The 15,222-nt window shown below is 41.1% G+C and overlaps 1 protein-coding gene across 2 annotated transcripts in view; it reads left to right on the top strand.

Annotated features, from left to right (window-relative positions):
- bcl9 (BCL9 transcription coactivator) overlaps positions 1 to 14,735 on the top strand; it is a 34,459-nt gene extending 19,724 nt beyond the window's left edge. The window contains exons 3-9 of one of the 2 annotated variants that reach the window (XM_073842196.1): positions 3,102 to 3,433; positions 7,446 to 7,556; positions 8,087 to 8,246; positions 8,888 to 8,987; positions 9,092 to 11,378; positions 11,799 to 12,080; positions 12,166 to 14,735. In XM_073842196.1, coding sequence (XP_073698297.1) covers positions 3,102 to 3,433; positions 7,446 to 7,556; positions 8,087 to 8,246; positions 8,888 to 8,987; positions 9,092 to 11,378; positions 11,799 to 12,080; positions 12,166 to 13,283 — 4,390 coding nt within the window. In that variant the 3' untranslated portion in view covers positions 13,284 to 14,735. Of the gene's footprint in view, positions 1 to 3,098; positions 3,434 to 7,445; positions 7,557 to 8,086; positions 8,247 to 8,887; positions 8,988 to 9,091; positions 11,379 to 11,798; positions 12,081 to 12,165 lie in introns of both variants that reach the window. The other variant, XM_073842195.1, reaches the window with a different exon arrangement.
- The last annotated feature ends 487 nt before the right edge of the window (positions 14,736 to 15,222 follow it).

Genomic DNA, 15,222 nt, shown 5'->3' with positions numbered 1-15,222 from the left:
TTATGGCCATTGAGCTGTCTCTTACGGACAGGAAACCAGTGCAAGCTGAAGTAACTGCAGCACAAGTGCAGGGCAAACTGTGCCCTAAAGGCAGAGCTGGACCTGGAAAGCTTCCAAAACCTCATTGAGCTTTTGAGAAACTGACCCACTTCAGCGCAGCCAGAGCACATACATCCCGCCCTGCTGGACGTTGGTTCCAAAATGGCTGCTCTTGCTGATTCACAGATCTGGAATTGGTTAAGGAGTCGGCAGCGGGGCTCCTGGGAGTCCTTCAGTGAACGCTATGGCCCATAGCCTAATCACAACCCATTTTGTATATGTTTGCGGCTGCTGTCCAAAGCGTTTGGATTTTCTCTGAATGCTGGAAAATATTTTGCCTTGTGCACAGAGCTCTGAAACATGGCCTGTGAAACTGGTACCTCACATTTGGAAAGCAGTTTGCGCTTTCAGGCTTCGGTATGAAAGCAGTGGACAAGGAATATTGAGTTTTCCTGCCAGACTCAAAGGTGTCCAACAATGACCAGCCTTTACCGTTGGCGTGTAACTGGTTTCCCCAGTAACCATTGCTTTGGGCATGGATGAAGGCTAGCTTGTGCGAGATCTGGTTTGACGAGTTTTGATTAAATATTAACCTGGCTCTCTGTCAACAAAGAACAGGGCTAGGACAGAAGGTCGCTGAGAGTACTGTAATTGCGTCACTGATACACGTCAAGATTTTCCTCCTATTATCAAGTGGCATGTTTTCAGGGTGTGGTGACTGCAGTCGGTCAGTCAGCTGCTAATATATGACTCAGTTGTCTTCGCTTTTTCATTCTGGCCTAAGTAGTATTCTTTACCAGAGAAAGGGAAGTTAATAGGATTCTGCTGGTTTTCCAAAGACAGAGTGGAAAAGGCACAAACGTTTATTATGTTTTGTAAAATCTTGTTTTTGTGTTCCTGATGTTGCAGCATATGGAACTATTGAGTAAATGCATTTTTTGGCATGTTTTAAGGTAAAATGAATAAGATGCACTCTCACTATGGCAGTTATGAATTTACTCTTAAAATATACAATAAAAACATTAAATAGTAACCCTGCAAAAGTTTGGGGGCAGTAAGTTTATTCATTAAGATTGCATAAATCTTTAAAAAATAAATAAATAAGAATAATACAGACCATAATACATTAATAAAAATAATAATAATACAGACCCGGAAACTTTAAACGGTAGTGTAAATTGTTTATTAAATATTTAATAAATATTAAAAAGTATAAAATATTTTCAGCACAGCTTGTTGATGTTTCAGCATATGGAACTATTGAGTAAATGCATTTTATGGCATGTTTCAAGGTAATATGAATGAGATACAGTTATGAATTTACTACTCAAAATATACAATAAAAACATTAAATAGTATCCCTGCAAAAGTTTGGGGACAGTAAGTTTATTCAGAAAGGTTGCATTCAATTGATATTTCTTTTCTGAAATATTAGTTACTGAAACATGTATGAGGGTTTCTACAAAAATATTAGGCAGCACAATCATTTTTAGTGTTGATGATATTAAAAAATGAGCCATAAGCACCAAATGAGCATATTAGAATGATTTCTGAAGGATCATGTGACACTGAAGACTGGAGTAAAGATGCTGAAAATTCAGTTTGAGTCACAGGAATAAATTACACATTTTAAATTTACATATTAAAAAAGTTTAACTGTTTAAATTGTAATATTTCACAGCATTACTGGTTTTACTGTATTTTTTTTATCAAATAAAAGCACCTTAGTGAGCATAAGAGACTTCTTTCAAAAGAACTAAGTTCTGATTAAAAATAATAATGCCAAAAAAATGCAAAAAAAAAAAAACCCATACAGACCAGAAAGCTTTGAACAGTAGTGTACTATTTATATATTTTTGATTAATATTTAATAAATATTAAAAAGTATAAAATATTTTCAGCACAGCTTGCTGATGTTGCAGCATATGAAACTATTGAGTAAATGCATTTTTGGCATGTTTCAAGGTAATATGAATGAGATACAGTCTCACTATGGCAGTTATGAATGTACTACTCAAAATATACAATAAAACATTAAATAGTAACCCTGCAAAGTAAGTTTATTCAGCAAGGTTGCATTCAATTGAAATTTTTTTTTTTCTGAAATATTTGTTACTGAAAAAATGTATGAGGGTTTCTACAAAAATATTAGGCAGCACAATCGTTTTTAGTGTTGATGATATTAAAAAATGAGCCATAAGCACTAAATTAGCATATCACCTTAGAATTATAAGGTTCTATCTGACATTTTTGTCAAAATTGAGTTATTCACATATTCTTATTCTGTGACAACTTATTTACATTATTTGATGTTTCTTTTGTAAGCTGTGTACATTTTGGGCCTTTTTTTAGACAACTAAAATGGTTCTATCTACAGAAGTCTATGGAATGCAAAAAATTTGAAGCTCTATATCTCAAAAGTGCTCAGAATGCAGATAGAACCTTATAATTCTAAGGTGACATATTAGAGTGATTTCTAAAGGATCATGTGACACTGAAGACTGGAGTAAAGATGCTGAAAAATCAGCTTTGAGTCACAGGAATAAATTGCATAAACTGTTTAAATTGTAATAATATTTCACAGCATTACTGTTTTTACTGTATTTTTGATCAAATAAAAGCGTCTTAGTGAGCATAAGAGACTTCTTTCAAAAGAATTAAGTATTAATTAAAAATAATAAAGCCAAAAAATGCCAAAAGTAAATCTTTTTTTTAAATATCAGATCGGAAACATTTGAACAGTAGTGTAATTTTGTTTTGTTTAAATGTTTAATAAATATTAAAAAGCGTAAAACACTTTCAGCACAGCTTGCATTACTAATGCTCAAATTATCACAGAAAATTAGTAGCACATGATGCATAATAAACAAATGCAAGATGTAGTGGCAATAAGGCAAATTACATTACTGTTAATAGGCCCCAAATGCTCTCAAATTTGGATATTGTTGATTTGTTTGATTTTGAACAATATTTAGATGATCATTTTTATTAGTGCTGAAATCATTGCAGACTGTGTGTCCTGGGTCAACCTCACCCGTTTTCCCTTTGGCTTTTCTCAGCAGTCCAAAATCCAAGCAGGAGGCCATGGTGAGGTCGCCACCCGTGATGTCCCCCTCCAGCGCCGCACAGATGGACTCCAAACTGCCCAACCAGGGAAAGCAAGGGGGCGCCGGCAGCCAATCACAGCCGTCTCCTTGTGACCCCAAGTCGCTGAGTGGAAGCCACACACCCAAAGGTCCCCAAGGCCCCATAGGGAGTATGGGACTCAAAAATGGACAAGGCCTGAGTTCAGGCAATGGGGCAAAAGGCAAGATTAAAAGAGAGAGAAGCACTTCAGTGGAGTCATTCGAACAAAGGGATACAGGAACGCCAAACAATGAAGGGGACCAGAAAGGTAAAATAAAATCTGATTTAGGTTGTTTTTTCATCCATGTTTGAGTTATGAAACTGAATCGGAGCTTGTGCATTCATAATGGATCATTCATTAAAGGGATAATTTACCACTATGGTTTTAAATGACATCTAGTGTGGTTTTAAGCATCTCCAGTATCTTGTCTTACTATCTTGGTCAGGTAATTATATTGAGCGGTGTCATAATGTGCAGTTATTTTTGTATCTCTGAATATTATGATCATCCTGTGGCACAGAATGATACTGTTACCACCTTGCTTTGACATTGAATGGACGTTAATTTAATGCATTAAGCCCATTCTCAGGAAATCAAGTAGTTTCTGCTTAAACATTTTTTCTTCTTCTTCCTTTTTCATTCATTAGTCATTTTTAAGAAATAATGTCTCACCTCAGGCCTATGTACTGTAGTGCATAATGCAATGAGATTAGTGGTCAACCAAATGTTTGTTGTTGTTATTATTATTATTATTATTTAATGGCTGAATTTTTTTAATATCACCTCTAATGCTTAAAAATGTGGTTACAGCCTTGCAAAGTTTTTTTTTTTTAATCGTCCCTTAAGCACTACATTATGCAGTCCTCTCACAGTAGGGAATTAATTTACTTACATTTTCAGTAGTATCTGGTTATTTTGTTGCCGTCTTGTAATAAATCACACATTATAATTAGATAAATTTACATCACATAGAGGAAAAATTTAAAAACTTGATAATTATGTATTTTGCTTGACAGGGCAAATACAAGTATAAACGTGAAAGTACTTTGTATCTTTGCCTGATCTTTGTACGGATGCCCTGGTTCTTGGTTTGATTATTTTTATTTTATATTTTTTATTAAAGAATTAGTTGACTACTGAATAAAAATATTTCTTGATAATTTACTCACCCTCATGTCATCCAAGATGTTCATGCCTGTCTTACTTCAGTTGAAAAGAAATTAAAGGAGTAGTTTACTTTCAAAACAAAACTTTACAGATCATTTACTCACCCCTTTGTCATCCAAGATGTTCCTGTCGTTCTTTCTTCAGTCGATAAGAAATTATGTTTCTTAAGGAAAACATTTCAGGATTAATCTCCATATAATGGACTTCAATGGTGCCCCCAAGTTTGAACTTCCAAAATGCAGTTTAAATGCAGCTGCAAATGGTTTTAAACAAGTCTTACCTAGCAAAACGATCAGTCATTTTTCGAAACAAACTGACAATTTATATACTTTTTAACCTCTAACCCTATGTCTGCGTGAACTGTTTTTCCTTGTTCAAGACAGTTAGGGTATGTCGAAAAACTCCCATCTCGTTTTCTTCCCCAACTTCAAAATCGTCCTGCAGAAATACCGACCCAGTGTTTACAAAGTGAACATGCAAAGACCATCAAACGCCACTTACAATTAAAACGTAAAACAGGGATGTAGGATGATTTTGAAGTTGAAGAAGAAAATGAGATTGTAGTTTTTCAACATACCCTAACTGTATTGACCCGAATTACCCGGATTACACAGACTAGACAAGACAAGCATTTGAGGTTAAAAAGTGTATAAATTGTCAATTTGTTTCGAAAATGACTGATAGTTTTGCTAGATAAGATTCTTCCTTGGCTGGGATTGTTTAGAGCCCTTTGAAGCAGCATTTAAACTGCATTTTGGAAGTTCAAACTTGGGGGCACCATTGGAGTCCACTATATGGAGATAATTCCTGAAATGTTTTCCTCAAGAAACAATTTCTTTACGACTAAAAGAAAGACATGAACATCTTGGATGACAAAGGGGTTGGTTAATGTTAGTTCTGGAAGTGAACTAACCCTTTAAGATTTTTGAAGACATTCCAGGATTTCAGTGCAGGTTCAAAGGGCTCTACACTGTCCCAGCTGAGAAAGAAGGGTCTCATCTAGAAAATGATTGGTTATTTAAAAAAACAAAAACAAAACAAAACAAAAACTGTTATATACTTTTTAACCACAAATGCTCAACCTCATGCATTATGTAGAAACGTTGAAAAGGTCAAGCATGATGTAGGCAGAAGTACCTAACCAGTGTTTACAAAGCCAACATGCAAAGAAAATCAAATACTTGATCCCATTGGTAAGTGGTAAGTCCACTATATGGACAAAAATCCTGGAATGTTTTTCTTAAAAACCTTTATTTCTTCTCGACTGAAGAAAGAAAGACATGAACATCTTGGATGTCATGGGGGTGAGTAATTTATCAGGAAATGTTTTGTTCTGGAAGTGAACTAACCCTTTAATAAGGATTTTTGAATGCTTCTGGACATGTTTTGTCTCCTTGTGTCCATATATAGAATATAACAAAGCTCCATTGCGAATGACCTTTTAGTGACTCATGATGCAAACGCACACTTTATCCCATGGGCCACACATTTTCACTGGTTTACTTGTCTCAAGTACACATTTATGCGCATGTTTGCCCGCCTCCACAGGGTTGCGCTGAGGGTTGTAGTGGTGCATGAAGACATCCACACCCTTGTATGTTTTCTAGTGGCATCATCACAGGATAGGCCTGGTTTAGGAACGCCAGGGAACAAACCATTTGGTTTGCTGAGTGAGGGGGGGCCACCTTGCTTTTATTCTCCCCCTTTTTTTTGATGGTGTGCATGACAGTCTGAAGGACCCCTGCTGGTTGTTAATGCCTCTGCATAAACATATTTTCAGTGTGAGGCTCAGGCTTTTTTTTTTTTTTTTTTGTTCTTTTGTATTTGTTTCAGTTTTTATATATATATATATATATATATATATATATATATATATATATATATATATAAAAATATATAATTTTTTTTTTTTTTTTAGACCTTTCCTGGTTAATTCTTGAGATGCATGCAAAGAGCATTAAAGACTGTTAGTTTTAAATGCTGATGTTGATGGTTAAGTCAGAAATGGCTTGTCCAGAAGCAACCTGTTTGGTTTTCTTTGTGTACCGATGTGCTTGTATGCTCACAGGGAGACAGCTTGTAAGGCTGTTTGGTGTGCGTGTTTGTGTTTGTTCAAGCTGTCGAGAGTTTGCTTTTGCCGTTTGAGCAGTGTGTGTTGTCTGTACACAGGAAGTCTTATATATCCCCTTTTGACCTGACTGTGTCCTAGTTTCAGTGAGATGTTGTGGTCTGGGAACTAACCAGCTGGATAGACACTAACAATAGTGCTACTGTATTGTCTTTTTAAAACCTTATTCACACTGACAGTGATTCTTTTTTTGTTCCTCCTCACTGGAGGTCGGCTGTTTTGGTTGTTGTAGGTGCTCCTTTTAACTCCTAGATGCCATAATGTTATCGGTGGGCTGCACAACTAGGCACAAATGTTGAAAATCTAAATAAAATGACTAGTATTTCCAAAAAAATAGGACTTTTTTCCCATTTTATCTTGTGTGTTAGGTTTTAGATAGAAAAGGTCAGTGGATTTTTGTGTGTATATGTGCAGTGTCTTAGATTTCATGTAAATGTAAATTTCTGTATGCATTTCTGTGTGAAATGTAAGTGGCTGCGTTGCATACAGTTATTGTACTTTCACTTCCCCAAAACTTTGTTGAGAGCTGGCCTGTGGTTTCATGACATTTTAATGGTGACTAAGAACTTTCTACGTGTCCAAGAAAAGTTCTTCTTTTTTCTGGAGAGAGCAATGTGTGTATTTTTGGCTGCAAGTCATCCACAGTTTGTTTTAAGCCATCCTGACTCCTTTAAAAGTTTCAGAGCTGCCTGGATTAGTCAACATGGCATGAGGAGAGAATGCCAAAGGATAGCCCAGCACTTTCCAGACAAATATGGAATTTATAATGAATAGAAACGCACTGTGTATTCATGCAGGTGTAAAACTTTGACTGTGCTCAGAAAGACTAGACCTAGTCTGGTAGTGCACTATATTGTCATTGGTGATTATGTTCCACTTTCTATCCACCTCTGTGTTTGAGAAACAACCCCACAATTTAGTAGTAATGTACTCACAGCAGTAGAAACTGTATGATGGTAATCTTGCTCTTCTGTCTCTCTAAAGAAATGGGCAGTAGAGCGAAAAGGTTATGTGTTGGAGAGCGACGGTTGCCCTACAGCGGCGCAGATTGGTGTTCAGGGGGAGAGAGTGATGAAGACGACCCAGGATTCTTCAGTATGTAGTTTTAGTATTTCATTTTTTGTGTTTATAATAAAACTAATTCAAAGTGTAAAACAGTTTTACCTTAATGTAGGTATGAAACTCTTAGTGGTCATTGTTGTCACCTGGTGGCACAGATTTATTATGTAATAAGAAATTCACTTATAATTACTCAGTTTACAAACTATGACACGTGACTCTGGACCACACAAAACCAGTCTTAAGTAGCATTGGTATATTTGTAGAAATAGCCAAAAAATAGAAATGGAGTCAAAATTATCAAAAACTAAATTTGATTAGTAATATGCATTTTTTTTTTTTTTTTTTTTTTTTTTTTGCACTCTCAGATTCCAGATATTCAAATAGCTGTATCTCCGCCAAATGTTGTCCTATACTAAATTTAAAAAAAATTGACCTTTATGACTGGTTTTGTCGTCCAGGCTCACATATTAAGTCTTACTGCAACAGAGTGATTGGCACAATGTATTTTTATAATTGCCTATGCTATGTGATAATATCTATAATGCTTGTTATGTTTTACACAGACTGTAACTCCGCTGACATAAAGCCAGATCCAGGTGCTCTTTCTGCCTCTACGCCTACCCACAATACAGTTGGAGGACAAAGCACAGCGTCTGAATTGGGGAGTGGGCAGAAACCAGGGTCAAAGGTCGTTTACGTCTTCACCACAGAGATGGCCAACAAGTAAAGATTTCCCGTTTGTTCTTTATCATTGGTGCTTGTCATAGAATTGTGAATATGTGCTAATGTTTTGAAACTAGATGCCATTTAACAGGTGCACTGCTAAAATGCAGATATTTTGTTAAATCATAGTTCCATGGTTGTCAGTTCTAAGAAGCAAATCCCACTATCACTATCTCTATCTTTCCATTTTCCTTTTTGCTGAGCTAGGAAATGTCTAAAAGTAGCAGTGGTAAAAGATGAAAGCGTTTGAGCGCTGACAGCAACATGTTTGCCTAAACTAGACCCTCAGATGGCAGATATTAGAATGCCAAATGTTAGTGACAGGATGTGTCAGAAACTTTGTCAGACGTTGTGACCGTAACGAAAGTCTCCCACAGAGAAGTGCCATTACTGCTCTGCCATCACACTAGATGGGACTGAGCCTAGTGTCAATTTCCGTGTGACTATTTGTCTAGTGCTGTTGTGGATGTTCAAGCTGCATGGACAGTCACAGTACCCATTACTAGTGTGTAATGTATTAGGATTGAAATAAATGAAAATAATTACACACTTCAGCCTCTTAATTAGACATTAAAGAGAAGACTATTTTTTGTCAGAGTTGTGCAAAAAATTTGACTGACTGTATTTTCTTCCCATCTCAGGGCGGCAGATGCAGTCATAACGGGACATGTAGAAAACATCATCACTTACCACATGAATAATATTTCTAATGGCAAGGGTGGAAAACCCCAGCTTCCCCTGGTAAGAAATGACAGAGTTGTGTTTGCACTAAATGTCAAAAATGTTTGCTTACTAAATGTCAAGATTTTCACAGATGCATTAAAAATGTTTTGTGTCTGTTTTAGAATAATCAGATTGGGTCCCTCAGAAGTGACGCTAAACAAGGAGTTCCGTCCCAGCAACAGCCCTCATCTCTCGCCAGCGATCAGAACCACCAACAAGCCTCTAAAGTAGCGCAGTCAGGCCAGCAGCAACCTCAAGCGCAACCCACCCAACCTCAGCAACCAAGCCAGGGGGCAAAACCGACTAGCCTGCCTCCAGACAATGCACCTTCAGCTGGTATGGACTCTAAAAGCCTCCCCAGCAGTAGCCCACAGGATGGTGCTGGATCCCATGATGGTAGCAACTCTGCAGGGACACCTGGTAGCCAGGCCTCCAACCAGCCTCCTAATGCTGGTCCTCCACAGAGCTTCCCATCCCTAGATTTACCTAAAGGGGCAGATGCTAAGCTCACAGCGCAACACCACCAGCAGCTGGCTCATGAAATCATGTCTAGCATGGGGGACAACTCTGAGGGCCTTTCCCAAGAGCAGCTTGAACATAGGGAACGTTCCTTACAGACTTTACGTGATATACAGCGGATGCTCTTCCCAGATGACAAGGACATGGCTTCCATGGGCCAAGGGAACATGGGTGGACCCCCGCCCAATGCTGCAATGATGGAAGGAGGGCCCAAAAAAGTAGAACAAGGGCCTCTCCAAGCCATGATGGCCCAGTCGAAAAGCCTTGGGAAGCCAGGTGGTCCAGGAGGACCACGTCCAGATGGGCCTCCCTTTGGTCCGCCTGGTCCTAGAGACATGCCCTTTTCTCCAGATGATCTTGGACCTCCTCCACCAGGTCCAGGACCTATGAACTCGCATCCAGGTGGAGAGCATGGAGACCATATGACTCCAGAGCAAATGGCCTGGCTGAAACTGCAGCAAGAGTTCTATGAGGAGAAGAAGCGCAAACAGGAGCAAATGCAGCATAGGCCAATGGGAGACATGATGCTTCATCAAGGTGGACCTAGAGCAATGATGCGAGGCCCACCGCCACCCTACCAGATGAATCCTGGAGAGGTGTGGGGCCCTGGCGGCCCTGAACCATTCCCTGACCAGATGAACATGGGCCCCAGAGGGATGCATCCGCACATGCAGAGGATGCCTGGCTTTCCTGGCATGATGAACCCTGACATGGAGGGAGGGCCCAATACTATGCCCAGACCTGGAATGAACTGGCCTGATGATATGCCAAAAATGGGGGATGGGAGGGGATTCCCTCCTGGGCAAGGCATGTTTGGAGGTCCAGGTGGAAGGGTGGAAAGATTCCCCAATCCTCAATCTGTACAGGAAGCTATGTTCCATCAAGGCATGGGAGATAAACAAGGCATGGGTCTGACGCCAGGCATGATGATGGAGATGAATCGAATGATGGGTAATCAAAGACCTATGGAGCCTGGAAATGGAGGTGGCATGATGTTTCCCAGAATGCCAGGTGATGGTCCCATGAGCCCGTCCTCAAGAATGGAGTTTGTAAAAGGTCTCGGTCGAGACATGAATGAGTTTGGCATGGGACCTGGAAACCTCAATGTAAACATGGGCCCTAACCCTCAGATGATGCCCCCTAAAATGAGAGACCCACCAATGAACCTTAGTCCAGAGGAAATTATGAAGATGAGGCAAGGTGGAGGTCCAATGCCTGACAATGTGGTTCCTTCACAAAGAATGATGCAGGGGCCTCCTTTCCCTGACCAGCCCCATCCAGGAGACCTCAACATGGGACCCAACCGACAATACCCTGGCATGGGTCCCCAAGGCCCTGGAAATCCAAGAGGTCCCAGAGGTGAGCTACCCTTTGGACCTGACCAAAGAGTAGGTAATGTGGGTGGAAATGGTCGACTTAGTCACATGCCTCCTTTACCACCGAACCAGGCTCCTAACAGCTCAGGGCCTCCACCTGGTCAGAGAAATATGAGTCGCAAACCCTCAGACCTGAATGTCCAGTCTGGCCCTGCAAACTCGCCCAACGTCAATGTCAACCCGCTAAAGTCACCAACACTGCGGCAGGTCCAGTCACCAATGCTGGGCTCACCATCAGGTAACCTCAAGTCTCCACAGACACCGTCCCAGCTGGCTGGTATGCTTAGTGGACCATCAGCTGCAGCAGTAGCAGCAGCGGCAGCCATTAAATCTCCTCCCATGATGGGCTCAGCAGGGGCCTCACCCGTCCACATGAAGTCTCCTTCGCTTCCTGCCCCCTCCCCTGGCTGGACGTCATCACCCAAGCCGCCCATGCAAAGCCCAGGTATCCCTCAGAACAACAAGCCTCCCCTTAGTATGACGTCACCAAATATGATGGGCAGTGTAGAGCAAGGTACAATGACAATTCCTGCCTAAACAAATGTCATTATTAATACTTATGAATATTTTAGAAGTTTTTTTTTTTGGATGCCAGACATTGAAATGTTGAACAGACATTCTCAAACTTAATTCCTAGAGGGCCGCAGCTCTGCACAGTTTTGCTCCAACCCTAATCAATCACACCTGATCCAGCTTCAGGATTAGTAGTAACTTACAAGCAGGTGTGAGTTGGAGCTGGTTGGAGCTAAACTCTGCAGAGCTGTGGCCCTCAGGAATTGAGTTTGAGACCACTGGATATTTGTTTGCATGTACAACTTATTCTGCTAACCTAGTCTACTAATAAAAATGTCAAATAAAAGGTCATTGGTAAATTCTCTTCTTTCATCATTCTACATCTCTTCTGTTAACCTCTTCTGCCCTCTTCTGTTCTCAGGTAATCCTCCTCCCTCAGCTCCTCCCTCCGGTAGTTCCTCCAGTCAGCCAGGTGGCATGAATGTGCCAGGAAGTCTTCCATCCAGCAGCCCCTACACAATGCCCCCAGAGCCAACGTTATCCCAAAACCCTCTTTCCATCATGATGTCCCGCATGTCCAAGTTCGCCATGCCCAGTTCTACACCCCTCTACCATGATGCAATCAAAACAGTGGCTAGCTCCGATGACGACTCGCCGCCCGCTCGATCGCCAAACCTGCCATCAATGAACAACAGCATGCCTGGTAATGGAATTAATGAAAATGCATTTGTTTTTCTGGTGGCTTTTTCTAGAGGCCTCCTCCACTAATCCTCTTGTTGTCTTTATAGGTATGGGTGTGAACCACCACCCGGGTCATCCTCGAATGATGACGCCCAACTCTGCTGGCCCCATGCCTTCCCTCAGCCCAATGGGGATGAATGCTATGGGCTCCCAGCCACTTTCCCATGGCATGCCAAACCAGATGCCCTCGCCCAATCCCATGGGCCCTAATATGCCTCCTCACTCTGGGCCTATGGGTCCAGGCATGATGCCTCATGGTATGATGATGAACCCTGTCTCCCAAGACCCTGGCATGGGCGGCAACCAGATGATGTCACAAGGGCGTATGGGTCTTCCTCACCGAGGACAGGGCTTCCCTCCAGGACAGTCGCCTCCACAGCAGGTCCCCTTTCCTCACAACGGTCCTGGGCACCAGGGTGGCTTCCCTCATGGGATGGGTTTCCAGGGAGAAGGGGGCCCACTGGGCAGGATGGGCAATATGCCTCACGGACCTGGTGGTGAGCCAGGCATGTGTAAACCTAACACTCCAGGAGGCCAGGAGTTTAATAACATGCCGGGCGTCTTCAACGACTCGGATCTACATGAGGTCATGCGACCGGGTGCGTCAGGTATCCCCGAGTTTGACCTCTCTCGAATTATCCCTTCTGAGAAGCCTAGCCAGACTCTGTCCTACTTCCCTCGTGGTGGAGACGCCCCTGGTGGGAAGCCGCCACACCCGTCTGGCCCACCTGGCTTCCCCCAAATGCAGGGGATGATGGGTGAGGGCAATCCGAGGATGGGCCTCCCCATGCAGGGAATGGGTGGGCCTCCTGGCCCTGGACATATGGGACCACAGGACATGCCCATGGGTAATCCAGGCCACAACCCCATGAGACCTCCGGGTTTCATGGGTCAGGGTATGATGGGGCCACAGCACAGGATGTTGTCTCCTGGCCAGCAGCCAGGCATGATGGGAGGCCCCGGAATGATGCAAGCAAAAGAACGGCCAATGTACAACCACCCTGGCCCTGTGGGCTCTCCTAACATGATGATGTCACTACAAGGGATGAGCGGTCCTCAGCAGACTATGATGATGCCCTCTCAGATGAGGCCTCGAGGAATGGCGGCCGACATGGGCATGGGATTTAACCCTGGTCCAGGGAACCCTGGGAATATAATGTTTTGAGCCTCCACTACAGTTATGAACAGTCGGGAAACTGTGTAACCTGTGAAATAAAAACCTTCGTAATGAAAGACAAAAGAAACTGTGGAAACCGGGACATTTTCTGTGCACATACACACCCTAAAACCTGGTTAGAACAAGGTTTATAGATTACACAGTGATGGGTGTCCATCATATACACATGGATGTGTTCACAGGGAACCTTCTCCAATGGTAATGTCATGTAACAGGTGGAAGCTTGAGAAGCTAATCGTGCTTTCCTCAAAGTTGGGCTCAGGTCCGGCACCATTTGGAAGGGACTTTTTTTTTCGATAACTTGGGAATGTATATGGAATTTACAAGACCGACTCGCGTCGAGGATATTTGTTTGACATTGTGGACGAGATGCCACACGTAAAGTCTACAGCAAACCAAGTATGAACGTTTAGGGGCTTCGTTGTACTTTTATACATAGGTGGAAACCAAGAAAGATTGTTGGAGAAAAAAAAAACAGTCCAAGAACTGAAACGTGAAAGTGGAAAAAGTCAAGGAACATTTTGTCACAAGGTGCACCGTCTTGGCTATATGTTTACATCTCATCGCATCACTTCCCTCCAAACAGGAAATGCTCTTTGTATGTGTGTACTGTACTTGTGTTGTTAAAGGGATTCTACCAGTGATTTCTATAGTTTTTTTTTTTTCATCTTCATTTGTAAAGGGGGGATTGAGGTGGTTGTTTGTGGACGGTAGGTGACACAACAGCACCACAAAATACTGTGTACTGTGGGGCGTACAGAATATTTTAAATTTAATTTTCTTTGCTACTCCAGTGTATGATAAAACCAAACTAAGACCTCATACAGATCATAGTATTATTAAAAAAGCACAAACAAGAATTAACTGTAAAGAATAAAGTGTTTTCTTTTCTCCTTTTTTTTTAATTGTAGAGAAAAACACTTTGACAGTCAGTAGGAGCAGTAATCAGATGTATGCAGTGTGGTCTCCCGTTCCTGTTTTAGAAACTTCTGTAAGCTGGTCTGGGTACAGGTGAGGGTGACTGTGGAGGGGCATTTTTGAACCCCATAAACCAGCACTCAGTTCTGCAGTGACGCTCAGGCTACTGTCTGCATATCCGACGAGGACTGCAGTCAGGCTGTCGCTGTTTGCCACCACTGCGGGAATACATTGAAAAGATTTTTTTTTTAATTGCTTGGCTGTGTACAGCTATACACTGCGGCGCTGGCAACATCTGAGCTACTGGAGGGTGGGCTTTTTCTTTCTTTTTTTTTTTTTTTGTAGAAAACAAATGATTATTAAAACAAAAACAGAAAAAAGCTAATAGGTTGTCCTCTTGTCCCTGCCCCTCCTGTGTTGATGCTCGTCATGTGTAACTCCATTGAATTTGGTACTGAACCACTTCCTAAGGCTGGGCTGTGGTGTTGGACGACAAATAAAATATATTGTTTGGTATAAAGAGTTTCAATGCCTTTGTCTGTATCTCATGGCTGTTAATGGTCTTCTTCTGCCACCTAGTGGCAGGTTATGCTTTCCTTTTAAAACTTTTTTACTACAGGTTGCACAAAGCCAACAAGACTGTGATATTTTCAACAATCCATTTTACCTTTAAGTGTATTGCACGTTGCTTTGCATTAAACCATCAGGTAAATCACAAATATGCAATTACTTCGGATTTACTTTGAATCCCCAATTTGCATATTCTGTGATTAATGGTGATTTTAAACATCATCAAATTGGTGAATGTATTATTTAAAAGTTTTTGAACAGTAAGATTTTTAATGTTTTTTAAATAATTCTCTTCTGCTCATCAAGCCAGAATTTATTTGATCCAAAGTACAGCAAAAACAGTACAATTTTGAAATAATATTTTTACTAATTCAAATAGAAAACAGTTATTTTAAAATGTTTTCAAATGTAATTTATTCCTGTGATCAAAGCATCATTC

The sequence above is a fragment of the Garra rufa genome, chromosome 6 (genome assembly GCF_049309525.1).
Source record: "Garra rufa chromosome 6, GarRuf1.0, whole genome shotgun sequence".
In the NCBI taxonomy this organism is placed as follows: Eukaryota; Metazoa; Chordata; class Actinopteri; order Cypriniformes; family Cyprinidae; genus Garra; species Garra rufa.
This window is presented reverse-complemented; position numbering and strand designations above follow the sequence as displayed.